Source organism: Physella acuta, unplaced genomic scaffold (assembly GCF_028476545.2).
Source record: "Physella acuta isolate Inbredline_101_S28 unplaced genomic scaffold, ASM2847654v3 ptg000288l, whole genome shotgun sequence".
NCBI classification, from domain to species: domain Eukaryota; kingdom Metazoa; phylum Mollusca; class Gastropoda; family Physidae; genus Physella; species Physella acuta.
In genome coordinates, this window is record NW_026731807.1 from 147,501 (window position 1) to 164,111 (window position 16,611).

The window sequence follows — 16,611 nt, forward strand, 5'->3', positions numbered from 1 at the left end:
TAAACATACATACAAACGCAAACATACACGCAAATATAAACACGCATTCAAACTTAAACGCAAGCAAAAAAGCAAAAGCACACAGTTGTGTGTTGAATTTCATCTAGGGTACCACAGCTTAAACATAACAAAAGATGCTCTCACGAATTGCGGTGTTTCGTCTAGCACGGGGTTTACATTCTTTCACAATGTTTAGATTCTTCCTCCGTCTAGCATAATGTTTAGATTCTGTAACTTCCTCTGTCTAGCACAATGTTTAGATTCTGTAACTTCCTCTGTCTAGCACAATGTTTAGATTCTTCCTCCGTCTAGCATAATGTTTAGATTCTGTAACTTCCTCTGTCTAGCACAATGTTTAGATTCTTCCTCCGTCTAGCATAATGTTTAGATTCTGTAACTTCCTCCGTCTAGCACAATGTTTAGATTCTGTACCTTCCTCTGTCTAGCACAATGTTTAGATTCTGTAACTTCCTCTGTCTAGCACAATGTTTAGATTCTGTAACTTCCTCCGTCTAGCACAATGTTTAGATTCTGTACCTTCCTCTGTCTAGCACAATGTTTAGATTCTGTAACTTCCTCCGTCTAGCACAATGTTTAGATTCTGTAACTTCCTCCGTCTAGCACAATGTTTAGATTCTGTAACTTCCTCCGTCTAGCACAATGTTTAGATTCTGTAACTTTCTCCGTCTAGCACAATGTTGAGATTCTGTAACTTCCTCCGTCTAGCACAATGTTTAGATTCTGTAACTTCCTCCGTCTAGCACAATGTTTAGATTCTGTAACTTCCTCCGTCTAGCACAATGTTTAGATTCTGTAACTTCCTCCGTCTAGCACAATGTTTAGATTCTGTAACTTCCTCTGTCTAGCACAATGTTTAGATTCTGTAACTTCCTCCGTCTAGCACAATGTTTAGATTCTGTAACTTCCTCCGTCTAGCACAATGTTTAGATTCTGTAACTTTCTCCGTCTAGCACAATGTTTAGATTCTGTAACTTCCTCCGTCTAGCACAATGTTTAGATTCTGTAACTTCCTCCGTCTAGCACAATGTTTAGATTCTGTAACTTCCTCCGTCTAGCACAATGTTTAGATTCTGTAACTTCCTCCGTCTAGCACACTGTTTGAAGTTTGAACAGAGTTGCTCCCCATCATCTGGGGTCTGCATCAACCGTACCAAGGGCTGTGACGGGGAAGACGACTGCTTCATGGCGGCAGACGAGAAATTTTGTGGTCAGTTTATGGTCAACATCTGTGGTCAGTTTATGGTCAACAGCTGTTGTCAGTTTATGTGGTTAATATATGTGGTCAACATCTATGGTCAATATCTGTGGTCAACATCTGTGGTTAACATATGTGATCAACATCTGTGGTCTTAATTTTTGATCAATATCTTTGGTCAATATCTTTGTTCAATATCTTTGGTCAATAGTTGTGATCAATAGGTGTGGTTAACATCTTTGGTCAAAATCTGTGGTCAACATCTGTGGTCAATATATGTGGTCAACATATGTGGTCAATATCTGTGGTCAATATCTGTGGTCAACATCTGTGGTCAACATCTTTGGTCAATATCTTTGGTCAATAGTTGTGGTCAATAGGTGGTCAATAGTTGGTTAACAGTTTTTGCAACTTTCCGATGGTGGTTTGATTGGACTCTTGTTGAATGTGTCTCTCCAGTCTTGATGTCTTCTTGTTGAATGTGTCTCTCATTTCTCCAGTCTTGATCTCCTCTTGTTGAATGTGTCTCTCATTTCTCCAGTCTTGATCTCTTCTTGTTGAATGTGTCTCTCATTTCTCCAGTCTTGATCTCCTCTTGTTGAATGTGTCTCTCATTTCTCCAGTCTTGATCTCTTCTTGTTGAATGTGTCTCTCATTTCTCCAGTCTTGATCTCTTCTTGTTGAATGTGTCTCTCCAGTCTTGATCTCTTCTTGTTGAATGTGTCTCTCATTTCTCCAGTCTTGATCTCCTCTTGTTGAATGTGTCTCTCATTTCTCCAGTCTTGATCTCCTCTTGTTGAATGTGTCTCTCCAGTCTTGATCTCCTCTTGTTGAATGTGTCTCTCATTTCTCCAGTCTTGATCTCTTCTTGTTGAATGTGTCTCTCATTTCTCCAGTCTTGATCTCCTCTTGTTGAATGTGTCTCTCATTTCTCCAGTCTTGATCTTCTCTTGTTGAATGTGTCTCTCATTTCTCCAGTCTTGATCTCCTCTTGTTGAATGTGTCTCTCATTTCTCCAGTCTTGATCTCCTCTTGTTGAATGTGTCTCTCATCTCTCCAGTCTTGATCTCTTCTTGTTGAATGTGTCTCTCCAGTCTTGATCTCCTCTTGTTGAATGTGTCTCTCATCTCTCCAGTCTTGATCTCTTCTTGTTGAATGTGTCTCTCATTTCTCCAGTCTTGATCTCCTCTTGTTGAATGTGTCTCTCCAGTCTTGATCTCTTCTTGTTGAATGTGTCTCTCATTTCTCCAGTCTTGATCTCTTCTTGTTGAATGTGTCTCTCCAGTCTTGATCTCTTCTTGTTGAATGTGTCTCTCATCTCTCCAGTCTTGATCTCTTCTTGTTGAATGTGTCTCTCATCTCTCCAGTCTTGATCTCCTCTTGTTGAATGTGTCTCTCCAGTCTTGATCTCTTCTTGTTGAATGTGTCTCTCATTTCTCCAGTCTTGATCTCCTCTTGTTGAATGTGTCTCTCATTTCTCCAGTCTTGATCTCCTCTTGTTGAATGTGTCTCTCCAGTCTTGATCTCCTCTTGTTGAATGTGTCTCTCATTTCTCCAGTCTTGATCTCCTCTTGTTGAATGTGTCTCTCATTTCTCCAGTCTTGATCTCCTCTTGTTGAATGTGTCTCTCATTTCTCCAGTCTTGATCTTCTCTTGTTGAATGTGTCTCTCATCTCTCCAGTCTTGATCTCTTCTAGTTGAATGTGTCTCTCATCTCTCCAGTCTTGATCTCTTCTTGTTGAATGTGTCTCTCATTTCTCCAGTCTTGATCTCCTCTTGTTGAATGTGTCTCTCATTTCTCCAGTCTTGATCTCCTCTTGTTGAATGTGTCTCTCCAGTCTTGATCTCCTCATGTTGAATGTGTCTCTCATCTCTCCAGTCTTGATCTCTTCTTGTTGAATGTGTCTCTCATCTCTCCAGTCTTGATCTCCTCTTGTTGAATGTGTCTCTCCAGTCTTGATCTCCTCTTGTTGAATGTGTCTCTCATCTCTCCAGTCCATATTGACAGCGAGCACGAAGCTGGTGTTCTCAAGGCCTATAACTCTGTCAGCTTGGAGTGGGAGGAGGTGTGTCGAGACAACTGGACGGAGGACCTATCCGCAATGGTCTGTAAGCAGCTCGGTTACAGGTGAGTGGTCTACATGGACCTAAGGTCTATACTCTTGGCCAAAACATTAGGACTATACTCTTGGCCAAAACATTAGGACTATACTCTTGGCCAAACATTAGGACTATACTTTTGGCCAAACCTTAGGACTATACTTTTGGCCAAACATTAGGTCTATACTCTTGGCCAAAACATTAGGACTATACTCTTGGCCAAATCTTAGGACTATACTTTTGGCCAAACCTTATGTCTACATTGACGTGGCCAAACCTTAGGTCTATACTTTTGGAAAAACCTAAGGACTATACTTTCGGCCAAACCTTAGGACTATACTTTTGGCCAAACCTTAGAACTATACTTTTGGCCAAACATTAGGTCTATACTCTTGGCCAAAACATTAGGACTATACTCTTGGCCAAATCTTAGGACTATACTTTTGGCCAAACCTTAGGACTATACTTTTGGCCAAACATTAGGTCTATACTCTTGGCCAAAACATTAGGACTATACTCTTGGCCAAATCTTTGGACTATACTTTTGGCCAAACCTTATGTCTACATTGACGTGGCCAAACCTTAGGTCTATACTTTTGGAAAAACCTAAGGACTATACTTTCGGCCAAACCTTAGGACTATACTTTTGGCCAAACCTTAGGACTATACTTTTGGCCAAACCTTAGAACCATATTGACGTGGCCAAACCTTAGGTCTATACTTTTGGCCAAACCTTAGGACTATACTCTTGGCCAAATCTTAGGACTATACTTTTGGCCAAACCTTAGGTCTACATTGACGTGGCCAAACCTTAGGACTATACTCTTGGCCAAATCTTAGGACTATACTTTTGGCCAAACCTTAGGTCTACATTGACGTGGCCAAACCTTAGGACTATACTCTTGGCCAAATCTTAGGACTATACTTTTGGCCAAACCTTAGGTCTACATTGACGTGGCCAAACCTTAGGTCTATACTTTTGGAAAAACCTAAGGACTATACTTTCGGCCAAACCTAAGGCCTATACTTTCGGCCAAACCTTAGGTCTATACTTTTGGCCAAACATTAGGACTATACTTTTGGCCAAACCTTAGGACTATACTCTTGGCCAAACATTAGGACTATACTTTTGGAAAAACCTTAGGACTATACTCTTGGCCAAACATTAGGACTATACTTTTGGAAAAACCTTAGGACTATACTTTCGGCCAAACCTTAGGACTTTAGTTTTGGCCAAACCTTAGAACCATATTGACTTGGCCAAAGCTTACAATTCTGTGTTCGGCAGACGACCACTGACCACCAGCTACTACCAGACCACCAACCTAACGGGCCACAAATCCATTGTGTCGACCTTGAGAAATGCCAGTGACCCGAGCAGATTACAAAGTTATTTATTCAAAGGGTACGATGCTTGACCTCATAGCTGTATCTTTACACGAACATCTTTACACCAAAATCTTTACTTATATGCCTTAATGAGAACGGTTTTTTTTTACATTGGCATCTTAATACTAACATATTAATATAAACATCTTTACACAAATATCTTTACACCAACATTTTTACACCAACATTTTTACGCTAACATCTTTACACAAAATCTTTAAATACATATTTTAAAAACTTTTTACATCAACATCTTTATACCAATAGCTTTAAAACAACATCTATATACCAATAGCTTTACAACATCGTTATACCGATAGCTTTACAACATCTTTATATTAATAGCTTTAAAACAACATCTTTATACCAATAGCTTTACATCTATATCTTAAAAAGAACGGTTTTACATCTTCATCCTAACACAAACATTTTTACACCAACATCTTTCCAACATGTTCACACAAACATCTTTACACCAACATCTTTACACCAACATCTTTCCAAAATCTTTCCAACATCTTTCCAACATCTTTACACCAACATCTTTCCAAAATCTTTCCAACATCTTTCCAACATCTTCACACCAACATCTTTACACAAACATCTTTACAATATCTTCACACCAACATCTTTACACCAACATTTTTCCAACATCTTCACACCAACATCTTTACATTACGCCAATATATTTACATCTATATCTTTAAAAGAACTGTTTTACATCAGCATCTTAACACCAACAAATTTACAATAGCATCTTTACACTTTACATAACATCTTTACATCCCGTGTTGTAAATATGATTTTCGTTTTAAACATTTTTTTTCTGTAGCTTAAAGGCCTGCCCCAGCGGTTATGTGGTCAAAGTTGTTTGCATGGAGGCGGGTGAGTAGAACAGGCGGGGGGGGGGGTAAACATCTCATCAGTTTTTGACAAATGACCAGACATCCTGTCTCAAGTTTGTGACATCCTGTCTCAAGTTTGTTACATCCTGTCTCTAGTTTGTTACATCCTGTCTCTAGTTTGTTACATCCTGTCTCTAGTTTGTTACATCCTGTCTCAAGTTTGTGACATCCTGTCTCAAGTTTGTGACATTCTGTCTCAAGTTTGTTACATCCTGTCTCTAGTTTGTTACATCCTGTCTCTAGTTTGTTACATCCTGTCTCTAGTTTGTTACATCCTGTCTCTAGTTTGTTACATCCTGTCTCTAGTTTGTTACATCCTGTCTCTAGTTTATTACATCCTGTCTCTAGTTTGTTACATCCTGTCTCAAGTTTGTTACATCCTGTCTCTAGTTTGTTACGTCCTGTCTCTAGTTTGTTACATCCTGTCTCTAGTTTGTTACATCCTGTCTCTAGTTTGTTACATCCTGTCTCTAGTTTGTTACATCATGTCTCTAGTTTGTTACATCCTGTCTCTAGTTTGTTACATCCTGTCTCAAGTTTATTACATCCTGTCTCAAGTTTGTTACATCCTGTCTCTAGTTTGTTACATCCTGTCTCTAGTTTGTTACATCCTGTCTCAATTTTGTGACATCCTGTCTCAAGTTTGTTACATCCTGTCTCTAGTTTGTTACATCCTGTCTCTAGTTTGTTACATCCTGTCTCTAGTTTGTTACATCCAGTCTCTAGTTTGTTACATCCTGTCTCAAGTTTGTTACATCCTGTCTCTAGTTTGTTACATCCTGTCTCTAGTTTGTTACATCCTGTCTCTAGTTTGTTACATCCTGTCTCAAGTTTGTGACATCCTGTCTCAAGTTTGTGACATTCTGTCTCAAGTTTGTTACATCCTGTCTCTAGTTTGTTACATCCTGTCTCTAGTTTGTTACATCCTGTCTCTAGTTTGTTACATCCTGTCTCTAGTTTGTTACATCCTGTCTCTAGTTTGTTACATCCTGTCTCAAGTTTATTACATCCTGTCTCAAGTTTGTTACATCCTGTCTCTAGTTTGTTACATCCTGTCTCTAGTTTGTTACATCCTGTCTCAATTTTGTGACATCCTGTCTCAAGTTTGTTACATCCTGTCTCTAGTTTGTTACATCCTGTCTCTAGTTTGTTACATCCTGTCTCTAGTTTGTTACATCCAGTCTCTAGTTTGTTACATCCTGTCTCAAGTTTGTGACATCCTGTCTCTAGTTTGTGACATCCTGTCTCAAGTTTGTTACATCCTGTCTCTAGTTTGTTACATCCTGTCTCTAGTTTGTTACATCCTGTCTTTAGTTTGATATATGATGTTTGTTTGCTACATTCTGTCTCACGTTTGATACATGCTGTCTCACGTTTAATACATGCTGTCTCACGTTTGATACATGCTGTCTCACGTTTGATACATGCTGTCTAACGTTTGATACATGCTGTCTGCTACTCTACAGCCTGTGGGGTTCGCCCCGCCTACTTTAAGTCTCCGCTGCGTGTTGTGGGTGGAGACGAGATTACACCAGGCGCCCAGCCCTGGATGGTCTCCTTGCACGGCGGCATCTCGCAAACTTTCTTCTGCGGCGCTACCATCATACACGAACGTTGGCTGCTGACGGCCAGTCACTGCATCGGAGGAGGGTAAAAACATTCTTCCATGTGCATTATAATTGAGTGAATTCTATGTGTAGAAGATTTGTGTAACTCCAGGTACAAAGGTGAGTGAATTCTATGTGTAGAAGATTTGTGTAACCCCAGGTACAAAGGTGAGTGAATTCTATGTGTAGAAGATTTGTGTAACCCCAGACAGTGGCGTAGCGAGGTCGGGTGCCACCCGGTGCGGCACTTAATGGTGTCACCCCCCCCCCAGAGGCATAGAGACCCTTCCCAGGGACAAACTTTCAAATTTTTGATTTGCACCCCCCCCCCCCACCTCAAGTTTTCGATTTGCACCCCCCCCCTCAAACTTTCGATTAGCACCCCCCCCCCTCGAGTTTTTCTCTATATATTTTGCTATTTTTTTGCCTTGGTGTCACCCCCCTAAATGGTGTCACCCGGTGCGGTCCGCACCCCCCGCCCCCCCCCCCCTCGCTACGCCCCTGACCCCAGGTACAAAGTAGAAGATTTGTGTAACCCCAGGTACAAAGTAGAAGATTTGTGTAACCCCAGGTACAAAGTAGAAGATTTGTGTAACCCCAGGTACAAAGTAGAAGATTTGTGTAACCCCAGGTACAAAGTAGAAGATTTGTGTAACCCCAGGTACAAAGTAGAAGATTTGTGTAACCCCAGGTACAAAGTAGAAGATTTGTGTAACCCCAGGTACAAAGTAGAAGATTTGTGTAACCCCAGGTACAAAGTAGAAGATTTGTGTGACCCCAGGTACAAAGGTGACTTGAAGTACTGGAAGGTCAAGGCTGGAAGCACCAGAAGATTCGCCTACTCCGCCTACAGACAAGTCCGCACGCCCAAGGCTATCTTCAAACACCCCATGTACAACACAGCCACGGTGGACAGCGACATCGCTCTCATCCTGCTGGACAAGCCACTGGCCATGAACGACTTTGTCCGCTCCATTTGTCTGCCGGACAAACCTGCGGACATCGGGACCAGATGTTATGCCACTGGGTGGGGCAAGGTTGAAACTTCAGGTCAGTGTGTGGGCCTCACAGCTGAAGAAGTGTGGAGGGGAGGGGTTGGGGAGGGGTGGACCAGCCAGTGGGGGGGTGGACCAATAGCATTGTCAAAAAAATTCAATAAGGATCTATAGCTAAATAATTTCTACAGCTAAAGTTTCGCTTTCCACCTACCCGCTCCGACAGTCTGCTATTTTATGGATCGGATAGCAATACTAGAATCCTTGATATATTTTTTTCATTTTAATGTAGTGATCCAGGTAAGATGTAATAAAATCAAGTAAAATTATCTGATCTCTCACATTGAAGTTTAGAGAATCGTAAGAATTGTACAAAGAACTAGTCGCGACATTTCTTAGCGAAACTGGGTAGTGAAATCGTACATTAAGTGTTAATACAATTGATTTCTTTTCTAAGTGTTAAAAGAGTTATCTAGTCACCGATCCAGTACAAATCCTGCGGTTTTTATTGGTGAAAAAGCGCCCCTCCTCCCCCCCCCCCCCCCCCCCACCATCTTGGATAAATTTGGTAGAGCGGATTTTAAATGTCACTAATTCTTTTTTTAATGTAACACAATCGTAAAATACTCTTTAGTACAATGGATTTCTTTTCTAAGTGATAACGGTTATCTAATCACAAATTCAGTGTAAATGTTTCATCGGTTATCTACTCACTAATCCAGTGTAAATTTTTCATCGGTTATCTACTCACTAATCCAGTGTAAATGTTTCATCGGTTATCTACTCACTAATCCAGTGTAAATGTTTCATCGGTAATCTACTCACTAATCCAGTGTAAATGTTTCATCGGTTATCTACTCACTAATCCAGTGTAAATGTTTCATCGGTTATCTACTCACTAATCCAGTGTAAATTTTTCATCGGTTATCTACTCACTAATCCAGTGTAAATGTTTCATCGGTTATCTACTCACTAATCCAGTGTAAATGTTTCATCGGTTATCTACTCACTAATCCAGTGTAAATGTTTCATCGGTTATCTACTCACTAATCCAGTGTAAATGTTTCATCGGTTATCTACTCACTAATCCAGTGTAAATGTTTCATCGGTTATCTACTCACTAATCCAGTGTAAATGTTTCATCGGTTATCTACTCACTAATCCAGTGTAAATGTTTCATCGGTTCTCTACTCACTAATCCAGTGTAAATGTTTCATCGGTTCTCTACTCACTAATCCAGTGTAAATGTTTCATCGGTTCTCTACTCACTAATCCAGTGTAAATGTTTCATCGGTTATCTACTCACTAATCCAGTGTAAATGTTTCATCGGTTCTCTACTCACTAATCCAGTGTAAATGTTTCATCGGTTATCTACTCACTAATCCAGTGTAAATGTTTCATCGGTTATCTACTCACTAATCCAGTGTAAATGTTTCATCGGTTATCTACTCACTAATCCAGTGTAAATGTTTCATCGGTTATCTACTCACTAATCCAGTGTAAATGTTTCATCGGTTATCTACTCACTAATCCAGTGTAAATGTTTCATCGGTTATCTACTCACTAATCCAGTGTAAATGTTTCATCGGTTATCTACTCACTAATCCAGTGTAAATGTTTCATCGGTTATCTACTCACTAATCCAGTGTAAATGTTTCATCGGTTATCTACTCACTAATCCAGTGTAAATGTTTCATCGGTTATCTACTCACTAATCCAGTGTAAATGTTTAATCGGTTATCTACTCACTAATCCAGTGTAAATGTTTCATCGGTTATCTACTCACTAATCCAGTGTAAATGTTTCATCGGTTATCTACTCACTAATCCAGTGTAAATGTTTCATCGGTTATCTACTCACTAATCCAGTGTAAATGTTTCATCGGTTATCTACTCACTAATCCAGTGTAAATGTTTCATCGGTTATCTACTCACTAATCCAGTGTAAATGTTTCCGATTTTAGCGCCCCCATCTAGTAAAGCTGAAAGCGGTTTTTTTTCCGGTCACTGTTTCTTCAGAGTATATGTTTTACAGTTACAAAATCAAGGTTGAAAATAGTAAAATTAGTATGCAAGGGCTCTTAGCTGTTAAATTTCTTAACGTAGACTGTTTTATCAAAAACTGCAACCTAAAATTAACGTTTTCATTTTTTTCTACCCCTTAGCTACGCCTCTGCTCAAATTGCGTTAGCTTTCACTAAACAACAAAAGTTTTAAACTCGCTCACCGGTCAAACGGCCCGGGTCAAATAGGCCCCTTTTATATGACCCCGTCAAATCGACCCCCAACAAAACGACCCAGTCAAATTAGCCCCGTCAAAAGGGCCCCTAGCAGGTTTCGATTTTCTTATTCATTTTCAAAATGTTTTGTATTTGTACGCCCACACACCAACACCCCCACACTAACACCCCCACACACTAACACCCAACACTCTAACACCCCACACACCAACACCCCACACACCAACACCCCATACACCAACACACCAAAACCCCACACACCAACACCCCACACAGCCCACACACCAACACCCCACACACCAACACCCCACACCTAATGTCACCTACCACATATTTCAGCACCTGATTACGAGCCGGCCCTGCGTCAGGTGCCAGTAGACATCACGTCATGGGAGTACTGCAAGCACGCGATAGCCATGCACAACGAGCGGCCCAACCACTTCACCCTGACCAAGAACATGATGTGTGCTGGGGGTGCTAACGCCCACGACTCTTGTCAGGTGCACACAACTACTGTAATTTATACTGCACCTACTACTTTCATTTATACTGCACCTACTAATTTCCTCAACTACACAACTAAACCTAACATACAAACACACATCCCAGCCAAGTCTCCTGAAAGTTTAAAATAAACCGGGAGTGATCTACCCTAAACTTTCTCGAATATTCTTATATAACTTGGAATATAAACATGATTTTTAATTATGTAACACATATGGTTACCAGCCAAGGGAGGGAAAAAATGAAGTTTTAATTCATTGAGTTGCTGCCCCTGTGGGGTCGTGGCCCTGTTGACTTAGTTGTTTTTTTCATGCTCTGGTGAGCGATTTTACCTGTGTCCCATGTCATGGGACATGGGACTGTGGGTAGTTTCATGCCTAGCCGTGTCAGTCACACGCAAGCCTGCTGTCTGTGGACACGGTGACCAAGATGTAGACCTAATGAAGGGCTACAGTTTTTTTCTTGGCTAGTTTGTTTTCTTGGTTTCCTGTTGCTTCAGTAATTTCTCTTTGAAATCGTCGTACTACTGTGTTGCATCGCCGTCATGGCTCGATGCTGTGAATAAAGGAGTACTTGACAACAACTGTCGGTGTCAGTGTGTTCTTAATCTCAGGGTCAGCCCGTCTTAACCACAACACCTCAGTGGGTAAAAGCATCCCCACTGAGTGAGGGTTACAATTACTTAAACTTTTAAAAATAGAATAGAATCTCATAGAAAAAAGAATTGCGCACCAAGCAAACACAAAAAAAATGTGCATAATAGTGCGCAATATTATTAGTACTTTATAAATTTACATGCGTTTTTGAGAAATCGAAAATAGCTTAAATTAGTACTTCCGGTCAACGGAAATTACTCAAAATTTGAGAGTAGGTAGGGAATTAGATCTTTTACTTAAATATGAACTTTCATTTATCTATCTGAAATAGTACTCAAGTTATAGGCTTTTGAAAAATTCAAAGTAGAAAAAGTACCACTTCCGGTTATCGGAAATCGCTCAAAAGTTGATACGGATCTACGATTTTGATAAAATACTTATATATGAAATTTCAGCAACCTAGCTGTAACGGTACTCAAGTTATCGTGTTTACACACGGACACACACACAGACAGACGGACAGACAGACAGACACACAGACATACGGACAAGATTGCAAAATTATGTTTTTCCGTATCAGAGAGATGTAAAACGTCGAGATTGTAAAAATCTCGATTTTTTTTTACACGATTACAAGACTTTCTGTATACTTCGTATATACGAGAAAGTAAAAAAAGAAGTAAAAACCGTGAAACGATTAAATGAAAACTTACATAGGCCTTTGTATACACGACTGAGTAGTACATAGTACAGTAGTACATAGTACAGTAGTACATAGTACAGTAGTACATAGTACAGTAGTACATAGTACTGTAGTACATAGTGCAGTAGTACATAGTGCAGTAGTACATAGTGCAGTAGTTTATAGTGCAGTAGTTTATAGTAAAGTAGTACACAGTACAGTTGTACATAGTACAGTAGTACATAGTACAGTAGTACATAGTACATTAGTACATAGTACAGTAATACATAGTACAGTAGTACTGTAGTACTGTAGTACATAGTGCAGTAGCACATAGTACAGTAGCGCATATTACAGTAATACATAGTACAGTAGTACATAGTACAGTAGTACATAGTACAGTAGTACAGTAGTACATATTACAGTAGTACATAGTACAGTAGTACATAGTACAGTAGTACATAGTACAGTAGTACATAGTACAGTAGTACATAGTACAGTAGTACATAGTACAGTAGTACAGTAATACATAGTACAGTAATACATAGTACTGTAGTACATAGTACAGTAGTACATAGTACAGTAGTACATAGTACAGTAGTACATAGTACAGCAGTACATAGTACAGCAGTACATAGTACAGCAGTACATAGTACAGCAGTACATAGTACAGCAGTACATAGTACAGTAGTACATAGTACAGTAGTACATAGTACAGTAGTACATAGCCACCAAGCCAGTCAATACTGGCATTCAATCTGGCAGCAGCTCATTACAGTTTCATGTACATTTAGGGAAAATGCTCCGTTGTTGTTGTTTTTTTTTCTATTTTCTACAATTTAAGATCTAAAGCCTTTTGAGTAATTTTACAATGTTTGGCACATTTCACTATATTTTAAAACCATTGTCACAACAACTTTTTGAAATAGCTACTAGTAATAATTTTACAAGTTCTAAAAATCGTACCCTTTTAAGTATTCAACAGTTTTAAAATTTGCATATTATTTACCATTCACTTTTTTTTTCTACGAAAGCTATGAATATTCCCTCGTGGCAAAAGTTGTATTTTTGCAAGAAGAACAATTACTGAAACTAATCTCCCTCCACAAATCTCCCTCCACAAATCTCCCTCCACTAATCTCCCTCCACTAATCTCCCTCCGCTAATCTCCCTCAGCTAATCTCCCTCCGCTAATCTCCCTCCACTAATCTCCCTCCACTCATCTCCCTCAGTTAATCTCCCTCCACTAATCTCCCTCCGCTAATCTCCCTCCACTAATCTCCCTCAGCTAATCTCCCTCCACTAATCTCCCTCCGCTAATCTCCCTCCGCTAATCTACCTCCACTAATCTCCCTCAGCTAATCTCCCTCCACTAATCTCCCTCCGCTAATCTCCCTCCACTGATCTCCCTCCACTAATCTCCCTCCACTAATCTCCCTCCACTAATCTCGCTCCACTAATCTCCCTCCACTAATTTCCCTCCACTAATCTCCCTCCACTAATCTCCCTCCACTAATCTCGCTCCACTAATCTCCCTCCACTAATCTCCCTCCACTAATCTCCCTCCGCTAATCTACCTCCACTAATCTCCCTCAGCTAATCTCCCTCCACTAATCTCCCTCCGCTAATCTCCCTCCACTGATCTCCCTCCACTAATCTCCCTCCACTAATCTCCCTCCACTAATCTCGCTCCACTAATCTCCCTCCACTAATTTCCCTCCACTAATCTCCCTCCACTAATCTTCCTCCACTAATCTCGCTCCACTAATCTCCCTCCACTAATCTCCCTCCACTAATCTCCCTCCACTAATCTCCCTCCACTAATCTCCCTCAACTAATCTCGCTCCACTAATCTCCCTCCACTAATCTCCCTCCACTAATCTCGCTCCACTAATCTCCCTCCACTAATCTCCCTCCACTAATCTCCCTCCACTAATCTCGCTCCACTAATCTCCCTCCACAAATCTCCCTCCACAAATCTCCCTCCACTAATCTCCCTCCGCTAATCTCCCTCAGCTAATCTCCCTCCGCTAATCTCCCTACACTAATCTCCCTCCACTCATCTCCCTCAGTTAATCTCCCTCCACTAATCTCCCTCCGCTAATCTCCCTCCACTAATCTCCCTCCACTAATGTCCCTCCACTAATCTCCCTCAGCTAATCTCCCTCCACTAATCTCCCTCCGCTAATCTCCCTCCACTAATCTCCCTCCACTAATCTCCCTCCACTAATCTCGCTCAACTAATCTCCCTCCACTAATCTCCCTCCACTAATCTCCCTCCACTAATCTCGCTCCACTAATCTCCCTCCACTAATCTCCTTCCACTAATCTCCCTCCACTAATCTCGCTCCACTAATCTCCCTCCACTAATCTCCCTCCACTAATCTCCCTCCACTAATCTCGCTCCACTAATCTCCCTCCACTAATCTCCCTCCACTAATCTCCCTCCACTAATCTCGCTCCACTAATCTCCCTCCGCTAATCTCCCTCCACTAATCTCCCTCCACTAATCTCCCTCCACTAATCTCGCTCAACTAATCTCCCTCCACTAATCTCCCTCCACTAATCTCCCTCCACTAATCTCGCTCCACTAATCTCCCTCCACTAATCTCCTTCCACTAATCTCCCTCCACTAATCTCGCTCCACTAATCTCCCTCCACTAATCTCCCTCCACTAATCTCCCTCCACTAATCTCGCTCCACTAATCTCCCTCCACTAATCTCCCTCCACTAATCTCCCTCCACTAATCTCGCTCCACTAATCTCGCTCAACTAATCTCCCTCCACTAATCTCCCTCCACTAATCTCGCTCCACTAATCTCCCTCCACTAATCTCCCTCCACTAATCTCCCTCCACTAATCTCGCTCCACTAATCTCGCTCAACTAATCTCCCTCCACTAATCTCCCTCCACTAATCTCGCTCCACTAATCTCCCTCCACTAATCTCCCTCCACTAATCTCCCTCCACTAATCTCGCTCCACTAATCTCCCTCCACTAATCTCGCTCCACTAATCTCCCTCCACTAATCTCCCTCCACTAATCTCGCTCCACTAATCTCCCTCCACTAATCTCCCTCCACTAATCTCCCTCAGGGTGACAGCGGCGGCCCCCTGCTGTGCCGGAGAGATAACCGGAGTGACGAGTGGTACCAGGGCGGCATTGTCTCGTGGGGGGTCGTGTGTGGCTCGCCCAACACCCCGGGGATCTACACCAACCTACCGCTCTTCGTTCACTGGATACAAGAGACGATTGCTAACCACACACATTCCTAACGCAAACAAGAAACAAAAACTCGAACCACACAAACAACTAACAGGGGCGTAGCCAGCATTTCAGTATATGGGGGGGGGGGGCGGAGAGTCTACATAAAGGTCCCTAATTTTACATTCAATATATATATATATATATATATATATATATATATATATATATATATATATATATATATATATATATATATATATATATAAGCCCATATATAGAGATAGAGCAGAGAGCTGGGTTGTGCTATGGTTAGATAGCAGCTGTAGAACGACTGACTAGCCAAAGGGAAATAATTATGAGAGGTTTAAAAAAAATTGAACTCTGTCTTTCGATTACCCAGCTAAATCCATATATGGTCCGTTTTTTAAGGACACTTTAGTGTTGTAATTATTGACTTGTTTCGATACGTTTCCTAGATATTTTCCACGGTTATGGAGAGGGGGGGGTATCCAGCTCCCCAGCTAAACCCTGACTACACATGTGACATACACCTAACCCACACAAAGATATACATAACCCACATATACATACACCTAAGTGGGATACATATGTACGCAATGTTGGAACAGGAAGATGGCTGGACAGAGTTGGTGGATGGACACAGGTGGTGGATGGACACAGGTGGTGGATGGACACAGGTGGTGGATGGACACAGGTGGTGGATGGACACAGGTGGTGGATGGACACAGGTGGTGGATGGACACAGGTGGTGGATGGACACAGGTGGTGGCCGGACACAGGTGGTGGATGGACACAGGTGGTGGATGGACACAGGTGGTGGATGGACACAGGTGATGGATGGACACAGGTGGTGGATGGACACAGGTGGTGGATGGACACAGGTGGTGGCCGGACACAGGTGGTGGATGGACACAGGTGGTGGATGGACACAGGTGGTGGATGGACACAGGTGGTGGCCGGACAAAGGTGGTAGATGGACACGGGTGGTGGATGGACACAGGTGGTGGATGGACACAGGTGGTGGATGGACACAGGTGGTGGCCGGACAAAGGTGGTGGATGGACTTGACCCTAACTTTATTCTTGGTGTCTTGTGGCTCCCAGCTTAGGTAGGCCTTAAGCTCTTTTGAGTAGGCAAACCGGCATGAGCT

The 16,611-nt window shown here is 41.6% G+C and overlaps 1 protein-coding gene across 1 annotated transcript in view; it reads left to right on the top strand.

The window, feature by feature from the left end:
• LOC131939665 (uncharacterized) overlaps window positions 1-15,561 on the top strand; it is a 126,154-nt gene extending 110,593 nt beyond the window's left edge. The window contains exons 16-23 of the mRNA XM_059298126.1: window positions 1,112-1,228; window positions 3,212-3,344; window positions 4,605-4,721; window positions 5,538-5,590; window positions 7,077-7,260; window positions 7,999-8,267; window positions 10,792-10,952; window positions 15,329-15,561. Of these exons, the coding sequence (XP_059154109.1) occupies window positions 1,112-1,228; window positions 3,212-3,344; window positions 4,605-4,721; window positions 5,538-5,590; window positions 7,077-7,260; window positions 7,999-8,267; window positions 10,792-10,952; window positions 15,329-15,508 (1,214 nt within the window). The 3' untranslated portion in view covers window positions 15,509-15,561. The remainder of the gene's footprint in view (window positions 1-1,111; window positions 1,229-3,211; window positions 3,345-4,604; window positions 4,722-5,537; window positions 5,591-7,076; window positions 7,261-7,998; window positions 8,268-10,791; window positions 10,953-15,328) is intronic.
• Window positions 15,562-16,611: the final 1,050 nt, after the last annotated feature.